The sequence below is a fragment of the Pelecanus crispus genome, chromosome 16 (assembly GCF_030463565.1).
Source record: "Pelecanus crispus isolate bPelCri1 chromosome 16, bPelCri1.pri, whole genome shotgun sequence".
NCBI lineage: Eukaryota > Metazoa > Chordata > Aves > Pelecaniformes > Pelecanidae > Pelecanus > Pelecanus crispus.
This window is the reverse complement of record NC_134658.1, coordinates 5,485,756-5,507,441: the sequence shown is the minus strand read 5'-3', so window position 1 is coordinate 5,507,441 and position 21,686 is coordinate 5,485,756. Positions and strand designations below refer to the sequence as shown.

The 21,686-nt window shown below is 59.1% G+C and overlaps 3 protein-coding genes across 3 annotated transcripts; 1 reads left to right on the top strand and 2 right to left on the bottom strand.

Annotated features, from left to right (window-relative positions):
- Positions 1 to 3,288: 3,288 nt before the first annotated feature.
- SFN (stratifin) lies at positions 3,289 to 4,029 on the top strand. Its single transcript, XM_009485141.2, has one exon. It carries the CDS (start codon positions 3,289 to 3,291, stop codon positions 4,027 to 4,029), a length of 741 nt encoding a protein of 246 aa, XP_009483416.2.
- A 5,744-nt stretch (positions 4,030 to 9,773) lies between these two features.
- GPN2 (GPN-loop GTPase 2) lies at positions 9,774 to 14,622 on the bottom strand. Its single transcript, XM_009493689.2, has 5 exons — positions 13,825 to 14,622; positions 12,115 to 12,271; positions 11,759 to 11,919; positions 10,946 to 11,076; positions 9,774 to 10,444 (listed from the first exon to the last, which is right to left on the bottom strand). Exons 1-5 carry the CDS (start codon positions 14,239 to 14,241, stop codon positions 10,372 to 10,374), a joined length of 939 nt encoding a protein of 312 aa, XP_009491964.2. The 5' UTR covers positions 14,242 to 14,622; the 3' UTR covers positions 9,774 to 10,371.
- Positions 14,623 to 15,780: 1,158 nt separating this feature from the next.
- Positions 15,781 to 20,830, bottom strand: GPATCH3 (G-patch domain containing 3). The gene is made up of 7 exons (XM_075722007.1): positions 20,479 to 20,830; positions 19,781 to 20,199; positions 18,279 to 18,453; positions 17,854 to 17,913; positions 17,461 to 17,582; positions 17,144 to 17,271; positions 15,781 to 16,546 (listed from the first exon to the last, which is right to left on the bottom strand). Exons 1-7 carry the CDS (start codon positions 20,828 to 20,830, stop codon positions 16,327 to 16,329), a joined length of 1,476 nt encoding a protein of 491 aa, XP_075578122.1. The 3' UTR covers positions 15,781 to 16,326.
- Positions 20,831 to 21,686: the final 856 nt, after the last annotated feature.

Genomic DNA, 21,686 nt, shown 5'->3' with positions numbered 1-21,686 from the left:
ACCCAGCACTGGGTCCTTCCACCGCCAGCGGCCGGGCTGGGAGCAGCGCTGCGGAGCTGTGCAGCCAGGCCTGCACCCCAGCCCAGGGCAGAGCCCAGTAGGTTTCACCATCTATTTATGCCTTTTACTTTTGTAACGAAATAAAAGTTTCTCCTATTTACTGTATGCCAGCGTCTGCCTGCTGCTGTGCCAGCGGAGGGGAGCTGCTCCCTGCAGCTCCTGCCTGGGCATGCCGGTGCTGCGCGGGGCGGCGGAGCCGAGCGGAGTCACCGAGGGCTGGCACCCCTCTGCGCTCGGCCGTGCCGGCCACGGGGCCAGGAGCCAGGAGCTCCCTGAACTCGGCCGTGGCACTAGCCGTGGCCTTGAGGCAAGTCCCAGCCTTCCGTGGCTCTGCGCCCTTGGAGGGCACGAGCCTTGCTGCTGGGGCCGGGGAAGGAGCGACGGGCAGTGCCTGTGGGAGCCGGCCTGCAGCGAGCACCCCTTGGCAAAATTCATCCCCCACGGAAGTGTCGGGAGCCGGCGGCGGCCCCACAGCCGGGGGAGCGGCAGGGCTGGGCGGGTGAGGATGGGGTGGCCGGGCGGGCCGTGAGCATCCTTCCAGTGCCGCTGGGAATGGCCACGAGCATCCTCTGCCTCCTGCCTGCCATCGCGGAGCCGCTCCAGCGCCCAGCCCATGCCTGCCTGCAGGCAGCTCCGCTCGCAGGACTGGAGACGTGCTGGCCTGGGCAGCGTCCTCCAGGGCTGGGGCTGCACCGGGTATCCCTCTCTCCGGGGCGATGCACCTTCTGGTGCTGCTTTTCAGCATTCGGGGCACCCACGGGTGCTCCGCGGGGTGATGCTGCAGCCACGCTCACCCGCAGCCTCCGCGCAGCGATCTGGGGCTCTTCCCTTCACCCACCCGCTGATTTTCACGAAACCGGTAGAGCAGAATGTTTTTGCAGCCTCCTCTCAGCCCATTGCAACCAAAATTTGGCAGCAGCTCAGCCCCTTTGGCAGGGGTTGCCGGCAGACGCCTGAGCGGAGGCCGAGCCATCGCACACCCCCTCTGAGCTTCCCGTCCCACTGGGGGGGTCCCGCCGGGGGCCAGGGGTCTCCCCAGGGGCCCTCTTGGAGCAGGTTAACAGAATTAAAGAGGCCAAATGCAGCCGGGCTGGTGCAGGAGCAGCCCGAGGTCTTGAAGCCAGGTCTGGCGGCGAGTGCCTCGCCGGGGCTGGGGGCAGCGGACTCCGCCAGCGTACGGCGTTGCTGCTCGAAGGGGTGCGAGCTCAGACGAACTCCCACCTGGGGATCGCTGCCTTGTGTTTTTGTGAGGGAAAGAGGTGGTTTTTAGATGGCTGGGTACATCAGGCTGCCCATTTGGCCCCCCCAGCCCCTCCGTGGGGCGTTTTTGTGCTTGGTTGAAGCTCTTAGAGGGTCTCTACGGGTCTGCCTCCCCCCCCTGCACCTCGTCTGCTGGGTGGAGGGTGGGAGATGGGCAGTGGTCTCCCATGCGGCCGTTCCTTCGGGAAAAAGCAGAAACGCCTTTTCCCAGCTCAGCGGGGCGTAATCTGCTCCCACGGCGATCACGCCGATCTGGGGCAGGAGCTCTAATTGCCGGTGAGGTGCTGCACGTGGCGTGGCTCTGCGGGGGGGACGCGGAGGGGCTGCGGGGAGGCCGGTGGAGCCGGACGCCCTCCTTGCCGCCTCTGCGTGTGAGCCCCTCCACGGGCCCAGGTACCCCAGACCCACCATGCACCCAGGGGCTTGGCCAGGGAGGGGGTGAGCAGCCCCGAATCCCCCTCGCCAGGCTGGGGGGTGTTTTCCCGGGCTGCACGTAGCTGGGAAAAGCATCCACGGGTCTTTCTCGCCTCCTCCGTCCCCAGCATCCTCCATCGCCCCATCCCAGCAGGACGCGAGCGAGGCTGGGGGGGGTGACAGGGATGGGGCACTCCTGGCCAGGGTGGCACCGGGGGCTGTTTGCAGAGATGAGTAAAGCAGCGAGTCACACTGATTAAAAAAAAAAAAAAAACCCAGCCTTTTCTCCTTGGCCTGGTGCCGCCGGGCGCCCGCCCCACCCTGCCCTTCCCGCACGGCTCCCGCACGGCAGATAAGGCCGGGCTTGGCGCAGGCTGCGAGGCCCAGGCTTCGCCAGCTCGGCGAGGAGCTGCCAGCGCCCGGCGTGTGGCAACAAGCTCGAGCAGGTTGGGAGTGAAACTGCAGCGCAACACCAAGCGCAGATCCTAATCGGGGTGGCGCGTTTCCACCGGCGGCCCTGCAGTGACAGTGAATTTGTGTTTTTAAAAAAAAAAAAAAAAAAAAATTTTTTAAAACACCCAACCCAAAACTCTTCAATTACAGCTTGAGAGATGAGAGTCCCTGGTGAGATGCTGGGATGGAGGTCGGGATGGGGACATAGAGCTCCAGACTGGAGGCAAGCAGGGGGACCCTTGCGTTCAGCAGGGCCATGGGGCTCCCTGCTGCCGGCCGGATCCATTTTTGCACCAGCGGTGGCTTCCCCACTGTGGGAGGTTTTTTGGGGGGGGTCTGGCCAGTCCCACCACGCGGCACCTCAAAGGCACGGGGCTATCGTGCCCTGCTTTGGCGCGGTCCCTGCTGCGGTGCTTGGGCAAGCTGCTGAGCCTCTCTGCCTTGGTTTCCCCACCTGTGGGAATAAATACCTGCCCGTCAAGCCCTCGCAGTTACCAGCAAGATTAATCACCATATAAAAAACGACAGTGATATGATTTTGGGGGGGGGTGGGGGGGGGGGGGGTGGGGGAGAGGAAACCATTTTTACGACCAGACACACCCCATGGCCCGGTTCTCCAGGGAGGGGGCGTGGGTGGGTGGAAGAGCTGAACACTGCTGCGTCTCTGCGTCCCCCCCAAAACAATAACCCCCCCCCCGCCACTGTCCCCCGTCCAAGCACTTTCAGCAGTGGGTTGGGTGTCCCCCTCGGTCCCGGGGCGGGTGTTGGCTGCGGGGAGACCCCCCCGGGGCATCCACGGGTGCTGCACCCACGGGCCGTGGGGAGGGCAGGGCGTTGGCCGCCCCCCTCGCCCCTTCCCCAGCGCCTGCCGCCCGCGGGCGATGATTCACGGCAATTTTCCTTTTAAGGCCGGGCTCGGCGGGGAGGAAGCAGAGGAGGAGGAGGAGGACACTCCTTCGGCCTTGCTGGCTCCTCCCGCTCTCGCTTGAGGCTCCGACGCTCAGCCAAAAGCGAATCCCGGCAGCCGGGCTCAGCAGAGGCTCCGACGGCTCCCGGCCCCGCTCCTCACCCAAGCGTCTGCCCTGCGCCCGCGTCCCAGCCATGGCAAGAAACCACCAAGTGCAGAAGGCCAAGCTGGCCGAGCAGGCTGAGCGCTACGAGGACATGGCGGACTTCATGAAGGCGGTGGTGGAGCACGGGGACGAATTGTCCAACGAGGAACGCAACCTCCTCTCCGTCGCCTACAAGAACGTGGTGGGGTGCCAGCGCTCGGCGTGGAGGGTCATCTCCAGCATCGAGCACAAAACTGAAGAGGGGGACGACAAAGCGCAGCTGGTGAATGAGTATCGGGAGAAGGTGGAAAAGGAGCTGAATGGCGTCTGCAAGAACGTCCTGGACTTGCTGGACAAGTATCTCATCAAGAAGGCGAGCGATCCTGAGAGCAAGGTCTTCTACTTGAAGATGAAGGGCGACTACTTCCGATACCTGGCCGAGGTGGCCACCGGGGATGACCGCAAGAAGACGATAGACAGCGCCCAGGAAGCCTACCAAGAGGCCATGGACATCAGCAAAAAGGAGATGCAGCCCACGAACCCCATCCGCCTGGGGCTGGCCCTCAACTTCTCCGTCTTCCACTACGAGATCGCCAACGCCCCCGACCAGGCCATCTCCCTGGCCAAGACCACCTTCGACGAGGCCATGGGGGACCTGCACACGCTCAGCGAAGACTCCTACAAGGACAGCACCCTCATCATGCAGCTGCTCAGGGACAACCTCACGCTATGGACAGCCGAGTGCGCCGGAGAAGACGGCGGCGAGGCTGGCGAAGAGCCCAAGAACTGAACGGCCCCCGCCGAGCCGGGGACCGGCCCCCACCTGCCCCTCCCTCCAGTCCCTTCGGCATCTCTTTGTGGTTTATTTTTTTGTTTGGTTTTTTTTTTTTTTTTTTGGGGGGGGGGGGGGAGGAAGGCGCCTCAGCTCCCCCACAGCCCCCCCAGCCTGGATGCCGGGAGTGGGGGTGGCTTTGGCATGCCCCCCCCCCCCCCCCTTCCCTCTCCCCCATCCTCTGCTCTTGGGGTGGGGGGGAAGGGAGGGAGAGGGGGTGCCTCCGTCCCAGAGGGCTGCCAGCCCCCCCACTATTTAACATTTTGGGTGGGGGAGCCCAGCCCGGCGTGTGCTGGCTCCAAACCCACCATTCCAGAGGGCTGGAGCCACAGTGAGAGGAGGTGAGGGGCCGGGATGGGGCGAGGGAGGGGGCCGGGCAGCCCCCCCATTCTGGGGAAGGGGGTTGCGTATCACCAAAGCCTCTGTGCGTCTCCAATAAACCGTCTCCTGCACGCCTGCCTCTGGTCTGCCTCGTCTCTCCCCCGCGCACGTGTCCGGGCAGCTCCCGCCGCCAGGCACCCGCTTCACCACCCACCCCACGGGACAGGGGAGTGGGTTGGGTCCCTCGGGCTCTGCTGCAGCGGTTCGGCTGCTCCCGATCCCCCCCAGCCCTGCGATGGGGGTCTCGGGGTGCCCAGGGAGCCCCATCCCTCGGCGGCTGCAAAACTGCAGCCCACGGGAGGGCTCAGCAGGGGGCCGTGCCTCCACGGGGCGAGGGTTTCGGCAGCCCCACGTGGAGCTGGCTGTTCCGTGGGGTGCACCGAGGTCCCCAACCCGGCAGCGGGGCGTTCAACCCCCTTTGGTGCAAACCCCCGGTGCCCCAAAATCCGTCACCGAGGGCCTTGCGCAGGTCCCCAGGTCCGCCCCCCCCCCCAGCTCTCCTCTGTGTCCAAGGATGGTGGTGGTGGGGATCCCCAAAAGCAGCATCGGCGGCGCCATGGGGACAGCCCTGGGGTGTCATCAGGGGGGGGATGTCCCCGTCGAGGTCCGGACGCGCTGGGGCGGGCGAAAGCTCAGCACTTCTGGCCCTGGCGCCTGGCCACGGCGAAGGGCGCAGCTCGCCGAGCACGGCCCCCCCCCGCCAGCACGAGTTTCGACACGAAAAATAATTACAATAAAATACAGTCATGGCACCCTGGGCTATGAGCTCATCAGATCAAGCGCAGCAGGGCTGGGCAGGAGCCGGCCTTTGATGGGAAATGCACCATGATTCAGGACGTGCCACCCCCGTTCAGCGGGGTCCCCAACTGGGGATGTGGGGGACATGCCAGCCCCGAGCCCCGGCATGGCCAGAAACCCATCTCCCAGGGTGCCAGGAGCTCCTGGGCTTTGGGGAAACTGAGGCACGACCAGGGAAGCGACACCCACCCCCCCATTGCATGCAGGGGTTGCAGGGCACCCGGTGCAAAGCCCACGGGGCTGCTGCTCCCCGTGCGGGGACCGGCCTGGGGTGTAACGAGGTTTGCAAGGGCTCTGCCATGGGAAAGCGCTGGCTGCTGTGGGAGGCTGGGCTGTGCAAACCAGAACCTGTTCTCCCGGGATGGGACACGTCACCTGGAGCAGAGCCGGGCGCAGAGCCCAGCCGAGGGGATTAGCCCCTGTGAGCCCCCCCAGCCCCTTGCCCACCCCCTAGTCCCACCCCCATCATGGCACCTTGTAGAAGCCAACGTTGGTGCCGCCTTGGCCCCGCTGAGGACTGGGCCAGCGGCCCCAGCAGGTTGCAATTTGCTCAGCAGGTCCCGGCTGAGCTGGGGGGGCCCCCGGCTGTGTCGGGGAGCCCAGCCGGTTCCCGGGGGGGAGGCCAGCGAGGGGCCCTGACGCTTGGCCTCCGCCCGGCCCCGAGCACTCCCAGCCTGGGAACCAGCCCCAGACCTGTAATTAGCCAAACCGGGGCCGGCCGACGTGAAAAACGAGCTGAGGGCTCTCGCTGGCCCTTGACCTGGCGGTCTGGGGACATGAGCAGCCCGGGCTGGTTAAACTGAGGGGTGGCAAGGTGGGAGCTGGGGGGGGGTGCCGGTAGCCGTCCTCCCCTGCCGCTTCTCGGGGCCCATGGGTGGCAGGAGGACAACGGGGCTCCCGCCTGCCTCCCAGGAGTTAACCGATTTCGACAGCGCCCAAAATTGCAGCATGGCTGGGCCTTGTAGGACGATGCTCCCCAGCCTCCGAGCCGGTCTGGTAGCTTTTTGGGGCTGGGAGGGAGGCCCCTGGCCCCCACAACCCCTCCCGTGACAGGGCTGTGTGGTTGCGGAGCGCAGGACGTTGCTCAGGGTCCTCCCAGCTCCCTGTTTTACATAGGGTGGTGGGACCCAGACAGAGGGGACCAGGGAGACGTCGGGACCCCGATCCCCATCCTTGTCCCCTGGCTGGGACACGCAGGAGGATGCTCTCAGCATCCCCAGCAGCACGCAGGAAGGGGCGCACAGCAAAGGTCTCAAATCTATGTTAGTTAGTGGCTTTAATACCAGTAGAGCAAAGGGACGTGGGTGCCCCGGAGCCAGGGAGGGTCCCCCAACCCCGAGCACAGGGGCTGTCCCCATCGTGGCTAGCAGCCATGGGGTTAAGGCTACTGAAACCGGTCTCTGTGGGCAAGCGGGGGCTGTTGCCGCTGGCCATGCTGCCTGCAAAAGGCTCTGCCAGTCCTGAGGACCCACAGCTGGGCTTGTCCCTTGCCCCCGGCTCTCACAACCTCCCCGCAGGGCGTTGTGCCCGGGGCCGGGGCTGGCTGGCTCCTGGCTGCCCGGCAGGGCCGGCTGTGGCTGAGCCACCAACAGCACCTCCCCGGTGTCGCGGCACCCACGGGAGCCGGCGCTGGGCTGTTACCGGGGAGCCACCCCAGGGTGCTGCCAGGATTGCCCTGGGTGCCTGATCTGGGGCTTTTTAGTTTTTGGAGAGGCTTTTCACACCCGCCCCGCAGAGAGCACCACTTGATGGGGAAACTCACAGCCTTCAAGTAGGAGCCCCCCAACCTTTCCTGGGGCAGATGCTCCTGGGGTGACGCTGGCCCCATCCTCTGGATTTTAACCCACCATCTCGGCAGTCCTGGCGCATCCGGGTGGGATGCGCAACGAGGGCTCCGCCACGGTGGTCTGGCCACAAAGCAGGGGTTGGGGCTGGAAGTGATGGAGTGGACACATCAAACCCCAGCTCAGTGGCTGCAATGGAAGCCCAAACCCCTCCATCCCGAAAAACACAACCTGCCACGTTCAGTCTTGCCCAGGAGGTCCCACGCGTGGTCAGGGTGGGCTCAGCCTCTCCTGGTGCCGGCCTTGGAGGGGCCGGGGCAGGCAGGACCAGCTTGGCAGAAAGCCTGCCCCCCCCCCCCCAAGGGACGTGCCTTAATTGGGGTGACTAATCCTGGCCCTTCGCCCTGGCTCATTGCTCAACGGGAGTGACAGGAGCCAGCCTGTCACCTCCCTCAGCCCCGGGAGCCTTGGCGAGGCTGTCCCCTCCCAGCGTGGGGACATGTGGGTGCAGGAGCCGGCTGGATTTCGTACCGGGGGTCCCCGGCCATCCCTGCCCACTGCAGAGCCAGTTTCTGCTTTGCCGTGACCGGGAGCAGCAAGCATCGTCCCTGCTGAGCTGCAGGTCCCAATTCAGTCCCTGCTTTCCAAACCTGGGCCAAGAAGAGCCACTTGGTGCGAAAACGCTGCACTTTTCAGGCTGTAACTCTTTTAGACCTCAGCATTTCTTGGCTTGGACGCAGCAACAAGGTTCCCTGAGTTGAGAAGTTTCGATCACCTTTGACTTCCATTTTCTCCAGCACTGGCACAGCGTGGCAGGGCTGGGGCTGCACAAACCGCCTGGGCATTAAAATAAAAAAGCCAACCAGCCTCAAAAGTTCTGGTGGCTCTTGCATAAGTCCAGCTTGACCTGACATACTTTTTTAAGCCACCAAATTTCTCAAAAGTCATGAAAAAAACCACCATAAAATTCACATTTTCATGATCACACCTTTACAGCAACTACAGGGCTCAAAGATGACCCGGACAAGTCCACAAGACCACAAGACAAGGATGGAGTTTCAGCTCTGGTTACGGTTAGCTTGGCTTCCAAACCTTCAGCCCCAGATAGCACTGAAACGCAGCCACCAGATTTCAGCCAGGAATACCCAGGGAAGTCCCTGGGCTCTCAGGAAAAGAGCTGAGGCACTGACAGCAGACAGGAATTTGACTTTTATATTTGAAATGTCAGGGTAGTGTTTCATTGTGAACCGATCTGGTTAGAGGACAAGCGCACACATGTGCATGTGCGTGTGCATGTATGGAAGCATTTCTCTTCTCCCCTGAGCTCCACCTTGTCTCCAAATCCTGTCTACAAAGCTGTGAGATGCAGAAAAATTTAGTTTTAATTCCCCGCCTACAAGATTTAGATTCACCGAGTCGGTGGGCTGCAATCACTCTGCTAAGGGCCAAACCATCCTGCACAAAGGAGCCGTCTTGTCTTATGCAAGGTCTTGGGCAAGAAGCGATGCTGAGCCTGCACACCGAGCTGGGAGCCGGGATTCCCACCCGCTCTTATCCTCCGTGCGGCTGCGCGAGCTGCCGGGAGGCGCTCGGAAGGCTGCTTGGTGTGGACACCTCGCTTTTCATCGCCCCAACCCTCCCAATTCACAGCACCGACGGACCCAGGCCGCTGTCTGCAGCGGAGATACAGAAGGTGGCACGTGAGGTCGGGCGCTGCAGCAAGAGGGAATGACATAGGAAGGAGGGTGTCCTGCTTTCGGCTGGGATAGTTAAATTTTCTTCCTAATAGTTGGCACAGTGCTGTGGTTTTGATTTAGGATGAGAATAACGCTGATCACACACTGATGGTTTAGTAGTTGCTGAGCAGTGCTGACACCAAGCAAGGACTTTTCAGCTTCCCATACTCTACCAGGGGCACAAGGAGCTGGGAGGGGGCACAGCCAGAGCAGTTGATCCAAACTGCCCCAAGGGCCATTCCATACCATACGGCGTCACGGGCAGTATAGAAACTGGGGGGGTTGGCTGGGGAGCAGCGATCGCTGCTTGGCTACTGGCTGGGCATTGGTTGGCGGGTGGTGAGCAATTGCATCGTGCATCACTTGCTTTGTATATTATTATTATATTGTTATTATCATTACTATTTTACTTTATTTCAATTATTAAACTGTTCTTATCTCAACCCAGCAGTGTTTCTCACTCTTACTCCTCCAATTCTCTCCCCCATCCCATTGGGGCAGGGGCAGTGAGCGAGCGGCTGCGTGGTGCTGAGCTGCTGCCTGGGGTTAGACCACGACAGAGGGGAAGCCCCAGTATTTGGGATCTGGAGAAAGCAAGCCCAGAAAAAGCAAGGTGGATGAGGGCAGACGAGCCAGCTGCTGGGAAAGGCCCTACATGCAAACAACGTGCTCCAACCTCCCACTGAGTCACACAGGGTCTTTCTTAATCAAAAGCCTACAAAAGCCGAGCTTGCAGTTTGCGTGTCGCTGTCAGCACGCTGCGTGCACACCAACTGCCAGCGTTCAGCCCCTGGATAAGCGGCGCACGAGGAGTGACCTGCTTTCACGTCCCACAGTCGCTCTTCCTCACTCCCTCCAGCAAACGCTTTGTCTGTTCTCAGGTAGATCACAGAGGAACACGACGTCGCAAACACGGAGCCTTTTTGCAAAGTACACAATGCGCCAGCTGCTGTGACGTTCCCACCAGAGGCTTTTTAGCCTTGGGCTTTGTAGCACTCTTCGTTTTATTTATTCAGGTTCAGCAAACTCACAAGATGAAAGCAAGACAAAGGAATGTTTTATTAAGAAGGAGTCCATCATTATTTAAAAAAAAATAAAACAACCATCTTTCTGTCCTCCTTGAGACCGACTGGAGGCTTCTTAGCCTGAATACTCCTCTGAGTACGAGGCCCATGCACACCCCTCCTATGCAGTAGACCGAGAACTTTTGTCTCAAGTCTCACTGCTCAAACTGATTTTTCTTTCTCTGGATCTATCCTGGTCATGATGGGGAGGAGGAGCAGTGGCAAAGGTCAGTCTCCTTTATCTTGCTTCTCCTCTCTTGCTAACCATGCCTTCACCTGGCTAAATCTCTCTTGCTCCTAAGGGAAGAGCCGGCTTGCCTTGCACTCAGCCGTCACCCTTCTGCAAAAACACCGCTCTGCGCAGCAGGGCTGAAGCACAAGAGGTCAAACCCTTACAGAGAGGGAGTCCAGCAGCCAGACCTCTGCCTGGAAAGGCTTTCTCTTGGGCCGAGTCACACGACGCAGAGATCCCTTAAGCTCCTGGCAGGAAAAGGAGAGGTGTCAAAACCGAGAGCAGCTGTGGAAGAGGTGGGTGTGTTACAGATCCATCACTTCTTCTTCCAGGGCTTTGTCCTGAGATTGCACATACTTCTCCTGCACTGCAAGTGTGCTGATAATGCAGTAATTAAGGAAAACAAGGGGCTGGGCTCAAACACTCCCTTCTGCAAGGAGCTCTTAACGTTCTCAGCGAGGAACCAGCCCCACATTAGCCCGAAGGCTGGCAGGAAGACAGCAGTACTGGCAGCAGCACGCATCACCTGAGTTATTTCTGGCTCTGGCTGATCCCAGACCCGACAAGTACAGGAGAATCAATTGTGTGGTTTGGACGAGGTGGAATGAACCAGTCCAAGTGAGTGTGAGAGAGAGGAAAGTTGTCAAAAGATTCCTCCCACATTCGCAGTATCAATTAGCAACAAATGCGGTGTCTTTGGTGTGGACAAGTGTCTGCTAAGATCTGGGCTGAGCCCTGCTCACTACACGCATTTCACCAAACAGCATCAGGTGATGTTAAGCGACAACCTGGAACTGCCAGCCCTGCCTCCAGCCTCTCTTCCCCAGGGAGGGAGAAGATTAAAACTCAACACCACAGAGGATCGGTGGAGAAGGATACGAAGTAAATTGGAAATCGGCTCCCACTGCTGCCGACATCAGAGCTTCCAGGCTCCTGTGCTCCTGGTCTCCGAAGGAATAGCCGTTGGCTTTGTCCACCGCCTGCATCACCTGCCGCATGCTCTCCTTATCCTGAAAGGGAGGGAGATGACACACAGGGAACACAGCCCTTCCCTGGAGGCAAGACCTCGTGCTGGGCTTTACCACGGATTTTCTCCCAGGCTCTGGGCCACCCACACAGCACCCAACTCCCCTGAGCACGCTGCCGGCCTCCCTGAGCCCAGAGGGGCCACAGGACAACCAGGGGCACCCCTGTGGAGCCCGAATACATGATCGGCTGACACCCTCCACCCTCTCACTCCCTTTGATCACCTCTTGTCTCAGCCCATTTGCCCTCGCTGACGCTTCTGCAAAGTACAAGATTAATGTTTTCAGCCCTTCCTCCCAAATGTATTCCTCCCAATCTTCTAATTATTTTGTGCTCCCTAATTTAACAACGTTTTAGGTAATACTTTGCCCCGATTTGAAATGCAGGCACAGAAGAGCTGAATGAAGGGGAAGTCTTAACTCCCGACCCCAGGACACAAGGCCCACATAGCCCCAAGCTCGTTAGCCTTTTCTTTTCCTTTGGTTGCCACAGATCATTTACAAGTCTGGGTGCATTTCGCTGTCCTCCCCCATCCCCGAGTCTCTTCACAGGTGAGCTTTTCAGCCCTCATGGCTCTAAGCAGACGTAACCTCACTGCTACCAAACGTGCTGACTACGTATCCAACACTCCCTGTTGTCTCTGCCCAGCTCCTCCTGCTGCATCACCTGGACGTTGAGCGGAATGAAGGACACCAGGCTGTAGTCCTCAATCACCTCCACCAGCTTCTCGTTGAGGCGGCGGTAATTTCTGAAGAAGGGGTCGGAAGCTAAATGGTCAACCAAGTAAGAGAGGTCCAGGACCTCTGTGTAATAATCCAGGTTGAAAGCTGCAGAAACACCAAGAAGCTCTGAAGGCAATCTGTAAATCTTGGGGCTTCCCTGGCCAGAACACGCCACTGAGAAGCCGGTGAGTTTATACCAGTTCCCCACCATCTCCCAGCCATACAACCCGTACCCGAGCAGCTAATCCGCACCCAATTCCACAGCCCAATTCCACGTGTCTCTCTCGCAAAGGCTCTTACCCAGCTTGCCATATTGCTCGATCAGGTCCATCTTGGAGAGGACGTTGACGTGAGGCAGCTCCACGTGCAGCATGGTGGAGAGGGAGGTGCAGAGAACAGAGATGAACTTGCCAGGGTCCGTGCAGTAGTGAGAATCCACCAAATGCACCGCAGCCAGCTGAAGAGCAAAGGCACAAAGGGACAGCGCAAGGTCAGGCCCGGTGACAAGTCCATCTGCTTTTGGGACAGTCTGAGAAGTCGCCATAGGGCAATCTGTTCAGACCTGACTATAACCACATAGACTCCCACAGAGGGGAAGTTACCACCTACCTTCTAGGTCCTGCATATAAAACATCCTCATATATGGGTGCACATATATATTTAGAAATATATATCACCACATTCACACCCATGGATCACCTGGGGAGTCAGGACCCAGGGTGCTGGTGCACAGAAAGGGCTGTGGGGAGGCTTATAGGGGTGCTGAGCTCCACCAGCAGTACTGAAAGACACTTAAACCTGCAACTGCTCTCCCTTTTCCCAGGGCTTCTTTCTTTGCAGATGAAGTTTCCACGCTTGTCTGAACTCTGCAGGTTTTTTTGGGGGTGGGAGCTGGGGTGAACTCCCATTCTGAACGACACAACTGACTCCAGATTTCCACCTTCCCCACAGGAATGCTCACGCACAGCGTACGCTCAGGAGCGGTAACTGCAGCACACCACGCTCTGCTGGGAGAACCGATTGTCGTGTGGTTTGAAATAATAATTAATAATTAAATTAATGAGCAGTTTGATTCCCTGTGTTTCATGCAGCTGTAACAACGTGGTGCGAGATCTCTGTTAAGTTACTGCCTGTTACACAACGTTACTCAAAGACAGGGCCCTGTAGTCGAGTGCGGTTGAGTCACACCTATGCTTCTGCAGCAAAAAAACCCAGTTTAAAGCTCACAGGCAGGTGTAAGCACTCGAGTGGGCATCAGAACAACCATGTAACTATCTTTTTTTAGTAACTGCAACTTCATGTACCTTTATTTGAATAAAAATAATCTCTAAAGTGTAGATTCCCAGTGACATTCTCAAGCAAATGAACTTGCCCTTCTCGCTCACACCATACGTGGTTTGCGCATTCATGGTTTGGCCCAAATGCAAAACAAATGCAACATAAGCAAGTTAGCTTGGTTACGGGACTCTTCTCACCTGCGCTTCCTCATTTGCATCTTCCATTGTGCAAGAAAGCATAGAGCACGTACTACAACGTGCAGAGCGGTTCGGCTTGGCTGCAGGAGAGCCAGGTAGAGCCTGAGATGACGCCTGAATTTCTTGCAGTGCAGTGCAAAGGCTCCCTGCTCGCCCAGCGCGCACATCTACCTCCCTGCTGCGAAATACAGTACCCACTCATAAAACACACAAGGTCTGTGGAGAGGACCCTGGAGCACAGAGAGAGCGGGTGAGGAAGGAATCCATGTTTCTGTTCATGATAATCCCGCTGCATTAAATGCCCTGAACAAGCCACTCTTCTGCCAACCTCTGCGAGCATAAAATGGGGCAAAACTCCCCTTCTTCCCCGATAAAGCTGTTTCACATGAAAGGCCAAATAGGTTAGTAAAGAAAACAGTCATTAGTACCCACAATCAAAAGCTCTGACCACGTGGCGCGCAGCTTCTGAGCCCCTCGCACAAGCACGCGGGGTGCCAGGCGCCGATCCCAGCTCCCTGCGGATCCCCAGACCTACCCTGAAATTCCACTTGGCCAACTGCGCGAAGACGTTCTTCAGGGCGTCGTGGTGGGTGTAGAGCTCCACCTGCCCTGGGCAGTCGAACAGGTAGTAGTGACCCCTGAATGCAGCCAGTTTCTCCTGCAGCCAGTCGAAGTTGGCCTCCAGGTACTCCATGCAGTAGATCAACCCCCCGTTGGGCCCCAGCTTCAAGTTCTCCATCACGTCGGGCAGAGTGATGAGCTCGGTGATGTCCACGGCACACTGGTAGGGCATCGCCTCGTTGGCGGGGTCCAGGTTCACCACTGTCACCTTGCGCCCGATCCTGCCCATGAACTCCTGCATGCCATGGCAGTAGGTCGTCTTCCCAGAGCCTGGAGGCCCGATTACCACCTGGCCAAAGGCCAGAGAGCTCCCCTTGCTGCCCTCAGACATGTCAGCTCATTTCCTTCTCCTTCTGTTGACTGAGAAAGGAAAAGTTCCCATTTACCATTTTATTTGCATTTATACGAATGCGATCTGCTGGAATTCACACCCAGGGAGCGGGTGGGGAGGAAGGGAAAGTGCCCTTGTGTAACTGCTGCCTCCCGTCACTCCTTGCACGGAGGAGCCCCGTGCCGGGGCGGACATTACCCCAGCACCCCTCAGCCGGTGATGCCGTGGCTGAAAACAGCGCAAACCCCCAACCAGACGCGCCTGTGCGATGCAGGTCCCTACTCCTGCCCGCGTCTGGGGTCAGCTTTACCCTAGCTGGGTCCTTCCTTGGACTGGAGGATCTTAAAGGTCTTTTCCAACCTAAACGATTCTATGATTCCTGATGTGGCAGCACCCACACATTCCCTCCCTCGCCCCAGCATGTCCCCACGTCCTCCCCTCCGTTTCTCCACATCCTCATGTCCCTTTTCTCCTTCACGTCCCCTCTCCTCACCATGTAACCCCCCTGTTCCCACTCTCCACACCTCCTCCCTTCTCCCCATGCCAGCCAGCGTCCCCTCTCCCACACGATCCTTCCCCCACCACATATCCCTCTCCCCTCATGTCCCACATCTCCCCTCTCCTCTGCCTGCCGTTATCTCCTCTCTTGCCATATTCCATCTCCCTCCTTCCTCCACCCCCCCTCTTTGCCTGCATCCCCTCTTCTCCCCATGTCCCCTCTTCTCCCCCACATCCCCCTCTCCCCCCGTGTCCCCTCTTCTCCCCCACGTCCCCCTCTTTGCCTACATCCCCTTTTCTCCCCATACGCCCCCTTCCTCACAATATCCCCCTTTCCCCCGTGTCCCTTCTTCTCCCCCATCACACCCTTTCCCCCCACACCCCCCCCACCTCGGCCTGCACCCCCATATCCCCCGCCCACGCTTCCCTTTCCCCACGCCCCCTCTTCTCCCCTACGACCCCCGTTCCCCCATACCCTTCTTCTCCCCTACATCCCCCCTCCTTGCTCAGGTCCCTTCATCCCTCACGACCCCCCTTCCCCGCTCCCGGTATGACCACCCCAGCTCCCGGTAGGCCGCTCACCGCCTGCCGCCACCGGTGCACCCGGCTCTGGGTCCGGGTCGCGGCGGGCCCCGAGCTCCGCGTTCCGGGTGAGAAATGGCCGCCGCTACCACGGCGCCCCCTGGCGGCGGGAGGGACGCCCAGCTCCTCTGTCGCCGGGATTCGAACCCGGGACCCCGACCCCGGAATCGGGGTCGGGGTCCCGGGTTCGAATCCCGGCGCCGGACTTTGTCCCTCCAGCACAACCCCGTCCCCAGATCTGCCTCCAAGAGAAAAAGAAACCACTGCCTGCATAGTGATAGCCTTAAGGAAGGCAGACAAGGCCAAGCCAGAGCCTGCCAGCGGTGCGTTCACCAATTCACACTTAACCCTCCAGTACCGGGTCACTGGGACGAAGGCTCTCCCGCCCCTGCCCCCCGCCACTCCCCGCAGAATAGTGCCTGCGTCAGGAAAACGGGGCAGAGCACGTCGGAGAGCTGTGGAAGGAAGCACCCGCTATGGCCGACCGCAGGGAAACGCCTCCCGCAGAATTCCTCCGGAGGCTGCCAGGACGAGTCTTTCATCCCGATGAGTTTCTCCCAGGAGTGTGGGATCGTTAACGCCCAAGCAACGCGAAGCTGCGGGCCAGCAGCGAGCTTTCTGCAGGACAGTTACCGTACCACAGCTGGCCCTGTCTGTACTTGTCTTTCCCTGGGTCTCAGGCAGCCATGAACTACGAGTTCTGGTTTTTTAGGCTGACCTAGCACATGAGCTTGGTTGATCCAGGCAGTAGTATCTGCTTTAAACTGCCAGTCAGAAACACAACACCCTTCCCTGTTCCTACTGAACAAACGGGACCAGCACTATTTCCCCTCATTTGAATAGTCCAATTAAGGGAGAAAAACCCCACTGAGGCAATTTTTGTTACAAGTCTATATTTCTCCCAAAAATAAATATATGAACACCCTGCTCCAAACCCGAGACCAGGAGCCAGCCTGCGCTCGACAGGAGCAGAACCAGTACAAAGGTTCTTGTGACGGTCTCTGCTCAGCGAGACTGGGCACCGAAGCTCTCCAGAGCACCATGTGACGCCCGGACAAACGGCATCTCCTGCCTGTACTTCATGGCAGTGGGTGGCTGGCGCCTGAGCAGCTGGTCACCGCTGTCCTTTGGGTCAGGGTCATCATAGATGGTCGAGATGAGGATGGGAGCATCCCGCCGGGGCTTTTTCACCTTGCTGAAAGTTGGCAGTTTCTCCCCGTGGTACCTAGAGGGAAGCAGGAAACAGTTGGTCCAACATTGCTGAGGCAGTCAGACACTCCTGCGCATCCCAGCTCATTTCCTTCACATGCTGTAGGGGAGAAGCGGACCAATACAGGGCAATGAGGATTCTTGTCCTATCCCTGGCTGCGAGATTGCTCTAGAACAAGAGCCAGCCCTCCCAGTGAACCACAGCACCACACAAAGCCTCCAGAAACCCCACAGAGAAGGTAGGGGTGAGGTGCACAGCTACAGCTCAGGTCACTTGGGCTTTCCCCACCAGAGTACCGTAGCTGACCCTCCATCCTCAAGCTCTCCATGTTTGTGTGCTGCATGAACCTGCGAACGGTTCCAGTCCTACTCAACACTGCAAGCTCCTCTGAGGAGCACTGGACCCTCAGGAAGAGCAGCGTATTTAGCTCCGGAGCGCTGTGGCAGGCCCTGCCACCAGCGGCACAGAGAAAGGCAGATCCCTGGGACAGCCTTACAGTTTTGGTTCAGGAGGAGCTCCGCTCCTTTTGCGGCCAGTTAGCCGCTGTGTCAGCCCAGAGAGCCCGGGCGGAGGCTCTGAATACAGGCTGGCAGGGCAGGGTTGGGTGCTTACCCCAGCCCCCTCTTGCATCTGGGGTTCTGACCCTCGTTGTCCAGAGCTTCAGCCATTCCAGAGTTGCTGGTCCCCAGCCCCAGCCCCTCTGTCCAGCCCTGCTGCTCCAGCACCTTCCTGCCAAAGCCCTGGGAGGGGGGAAAAAAAAAAAAGGTCACAGAGTTGCTGGACAAAGCCCATCCTCATCTTCCCAGAACCCTCTGCCCCCTCCCCACATCCAAGACCTCTCCCCCCCCTAACCCACATCCCCCGAGCATCGCCAGCACAGCCTTTCCTGTCCTGCCCCATCCTCTCCTGAGCATGTGTCCGGAGCTCACCTTGGTGTATCTCTCGAAGGTGCCAATCTGTTGCCCTGAAACAGACCCATCCTCCAAACCGTCCCGGAGTCGCTGTTCCAGCCACATCCGGACTGAATCCCGAGCATCCTTATCACCTCCATCTAGGGAGAAAGAAGCAAGAGTCAGAGCAGCACAGCTTAGGAAAGCTGTTCACTACCGTCATTTCCCCCAGAGCACCACGCAACGAGGAGGCAGAACCTGTTCTTCTTGGCAAGTCTCACTGCCAGACAAGAAAAACGTTGTTTCAAGTACACCGACGTCTTGGATGCTTTCAAAGGGTGACAGAACCAAAGAGTTCCCCACTGCAGAAATTCTGCAGGGTCAGATTTTCCCAATCTCTCTGGTTTCCTGGGGGGCGTTCAGCTCAGATACCTTTGTCGTAGTAGATGCTCATGTCCACGTCCCAGTCATCCGCAGTCTGCTCATCAAAGTCTGCCAAGAGAAGGAAAGCACTGGTTTTGGTGACGGTTGTGGAAGTCTGAGACAGAAGAGCTGTTTGCTGGTGGCCCAGCTCCCTGTTTTCTCTAACAAAATGGGACGGAAACAGTATTAGAGACTCTGTAAACCACAGCGCTTACACAACAGGCTGCCAGTAGGACCACTGGGGTCTCTGGTGATGGATTGAACCACTGCAGGTTTTGTGATCAAGGGAAGGTTTAAAAAGTGATGGCAAGATGCCCGTATCTGCAGCCGATCCAGAATGCTCTTATGGGGTTATGCCTGATTTACCTGCAGGGCTGGGCCCCCCAGCTCGTGGTTGTCAGTTTGTGGCTCAGAGACACAAACACCAACGTTACCTCCATTCTTCTCCTGCCAGTACTGAGCATCCGTGTAGAAGACAAGACCAGAGCCGCCTTTCTCCCACTTCAGCTCAATCTCCTCTTCAAAGAGCCGCTCCTCCACACGGTCCTGCTTGGTCACGTCCTCGTGCAGAGCCTCGTGTCGCTCCCACTCCTCACAGGTATCATTGTCCTGCAAAGGAGACGGTGAAAGGTGGGCGACACCGACAGCACGCAGCCTCCTCCCTGCTTCCCTGACCCTCGCGGCCCATCGCAACGCCTTCCCTACAAAACAGCTTTGTCAACAGAGCTCGTCTCAGCCTGCTGTTTTCAGGCACTAACACGACCGGCACTGATGACCTCATTCCCCTGACTAATGCCATCTTCAGAGTCAGCAGACAGAAGTGGTGAAAAATACCACATCACACCCACTTCACGGCATGCTTTCAGCAGCGTACCCAACCCGTAACGCAGAGATGCCCATTTAAGGAGCAGGTGTGTTGTACGTAAAGTCAGCACTAGCAACAAATTAATTCCACTCAAGTTGATCCCTAAAGAGATTGTGTCGGTTCCAGTGAAGCAGCTCGCTGGCACAGACACAGATCACACTGACAGCTTTACTGCTGCCTGCCCAGTTCTGGGCAGAGCCCTCCAAGGAAGACATTAACCAACTAAGGAACAGCCAAAAGAATGACTAGAGCTCCAGGAAACAGAGCCTGTGAGAAACAGCTAGAGGAGTCTGTTTAGTCTGGAGAAGAAAAGACTGAATAAAAAGTTTGTAAAGGAGGGAACAAAGTGTTCTCTGTGTCCACTGTTGCTAGGAGAACCTAATGGGATATAATTGCAGCAAAGATTTGGCATCTAAGTTAATTCTGGTATAGCAAAGAACGGGAATGGCTTGCCTCAGGATTGTGCTGCCTCTGTAATGACAGAGGTTTGTGAGAACAGGCTAGACGGGCGTCTGTCAGGTGGAGGGAGCGAGATACGTCTCCGGAGAGCCTGTCCAGCCCAGTTTTCTAGAAGTCTTTGTCAAAAAAGCCATTTTTTCTCAGAATGACTAACTTCAATCACAGGAGCATTCAAGGTGAACCATTTGTACAGCTCTAGCGTGTTGTTTCCAGCACACAAACATGCTCCCAAATCTCCAGTCACCTCACTTACAAGCAACAGCAGAGCCGGGCCAATCCGCCATGCAGCGGGGCAGAGATCTGCTCCTGCAGCAGCGGCCTCCGCCCATGCTCACTCCTCTGGGCCAAACCCGTTGGGCTCAACTCCTACAACTGGCTTGATTTGGACAAGCAGTTTTGGAGGCATTAATGCCCACACTGTTCACGTGCCAAGGGGTTCAATGCACCAAGACGTGAACAACCGTATTTTAACACCATTTTTATACAAGTGAGTTATACAATACAATTAAAAGATTAAAAGATTAAAATTGAGCTCTGGGAGAGTTATTGCGGCCCTCCCAGCTTTGCAGCTACAATAGCTAACCTTGGACGGTGCTAGAAAAATCCACTTACGTCATCTGAGTGCAACTCCTCTTCCACCTTCTCCTGCCCTTCCTCATCTTCCTCAGCACTGGCTGGGTGAGTCACCTCAGATCTTGCCACAGGCCCCTCTTCCTCTGTGATCTCATCCCCCGTAGCAGTGTATACTCTTTCTTCTTCTATAACTGTCTCAGTGTCCTGGTATTCAAAAGGCACATTCCCATACCTACGGGATGAGCCTGTCTTTGGAAAATCCAGCTGCAATTTCTTGATAATCCGGGGAGGCAGCCTGCAGGCCCGGATCAGCTCCAGAAAAACTTTCAGGGGGGTGCCCACATTCCCGTAAGGCATGAAAGAAGGGGGGTTGAACTCGGGCAGGCGCTTCAAGTCTGCTTCTGTGACAGATTCACCTGCGGCCGTCTTGTCCCCGCTGCAGGGAAACGTCTCCGTGCCTGGAGGAGAGAAGGAATGGTTTTGTGGGGGAACACACACTCCACCAGAGAGGGGAGGAGTGGGGACTCCACCGGGCAGGAGTGGGATGAGCAGACCCCAAACTGACTCTTCTTGCCTTATAATGGATTTAAGGCATTAAGGAAACTCCCTGAGGGGTTTTATAACCAGCCGGTGCCCACAGGTTGCCCGCTGGGACCCGCAGACGCGGGATCCGGTGCCCAACGGGTCCTCCGGACCCTTCCAGGCCCTTGACGGGCCCCCCCGGTGCCCGCTCGTACCTGTCCTGGGGCTGAGGCGGACCCTGCGGATGAGGCAGCGGCCGGGCAGCGAGGCGCCGCCGGGCCCGACCCAGCGCTTGCCCGAGTACATACGGACGAGGCGGCGGGCGCGGCCGGGCTGCACGGCCACCAGGCAGGAGCAAGTGCGCGGCGCCGCGGCCTCCTCGCCGCCGCCCGCCGGCGGGCGCTCGGGGCGGTGACGGTAGTGGAAGCAGAGGAAGCCGCCGGCCTCTACGAACTGGCTGAAGTAGGCGCGGAGCTGGGCGGAGCGCAGCGCGGCCGGGATGCCGCTCACCAGGCAGTAGCGGGCGGCGGCACCGCCATTACCGGCGCTACAGCTGGGCGCCGCCATCTTGCCCCGCCGGGACGGGCGCGTCACGGCAGCTGGGCGCACGGTGATGACGTCAGCTCCCGAAGCGCGGTGTGGGCGCCGCCTGGTGGCGGGGGAGCGCGCTGCAGCCGGGCGGCGGCGCGGGGGGTCCCGGGGGTGGCCAGGCCCGGGCGGGACACAGGCCCCGGGGGTGGCAGGGGGTGGCCAGGCCGTGGGGGGGGCCCAGGTGCCAGGGGTGGCAGGGGGATCACAGGCCCCAGGGGGGGTCCCAGGCCCTGGGGGTGGCAGGGGGGGGATCACAGGCCCCAGGGGTGGCACAGGGTGGCCGGGTCCTGGGGGTGGCCAGGGTCACAGGCTCCAGGGGTGGCCAGGACCCAGGGGGGGTCCCAGGCCCTGGGGGTGGCAGGGGGGCATCACAGGCCCCAGGGGGGTGGTTCACAGGTCCCGGGGGTGGCACAGGGTGGCCAAGTCCCGGGGGGGGGTGGGTCACAGGCCCCAGGAGGGTCACAGGCCCTGAGGGTGGCAGGGGGTTGCCAGGCCCCGGTGGGGGTCACAGGCCTTGGGGGTCTCAGGGCACTGGGGGTGTCCAGGCCCACCCCGCCGTGCAGCGCAGCCCCGTGTCCTGGCCTTGTCCTCTTGGTAAAGTCCCAGCACTGTGTGTCCCATGACGGAGGGGTGGCCCTGCGGTGTCACTCGTGCAGTGACGCGGGCGGCTGCCACATGGACAGGGGAGCCCACAGCGATCCCCTGTCCCCAGGGGCTGGTGGGACCCGCAGCAGGGTGGAGGTGCCAGGGGCTCTCCCCTGCGCCGAAGCGTCTGCGTGCCCAGTTCAGGGTAACTCCGGCAGCAGGGCCGTTCGGCATCCCTGTGCCGTGA

Coding starts and splice junctions, on each gene's coding strand:
- GPN2 (XM_009493689.2), bottom strand. CDS start 14,241: ATGTCTGAGGGCAGCAAGGGGAGCTCTCTGGCCTTTGGCCAGGTGGTA. Junction 11,920..12,114: donor CGAGCAATATGGCAAGCTGG/GTAAGAGCCTTT, acceptor GTGTTTCTGCAG/CTTTCAACCTGGATTATTAC. Junction 11,077..11,758: donor TCATTCCGCTCAACGTCCAG/GTGATGCAGCAG, acceptor CCTCCCTTTCAG/GATAAGGAGAGCATGCGGCA.
- GPATCH3 (XM_075722007.1), bottom strand. CDS start 20,830: ATGGCGGCGCCCAGCTGTAGCGCCGGTAATGGCGGTGCCGCCGCCCGC. Junction 20,200..20,478: donor CCGCCTCAGCCCCAGGACAG/GTACGAGCGGGC, acceptor TCTCTCCTCCAG/GCACGGAGACGTTTCCCTGC. Junction 18,454..19,780: donor AGGAGTTGCACTCAGATGAC/GTAAGTGGATTT, acceptor TCTCCTTTGCAG/GACAATGATACCTGTGAGGA.
- SFN (XM_009485141.2), top strand. CDS start 3,289: ATGGCAAGAAACCACCAAGTGCAGAAGGCCAAGCTGGCCGAGCAGGCT.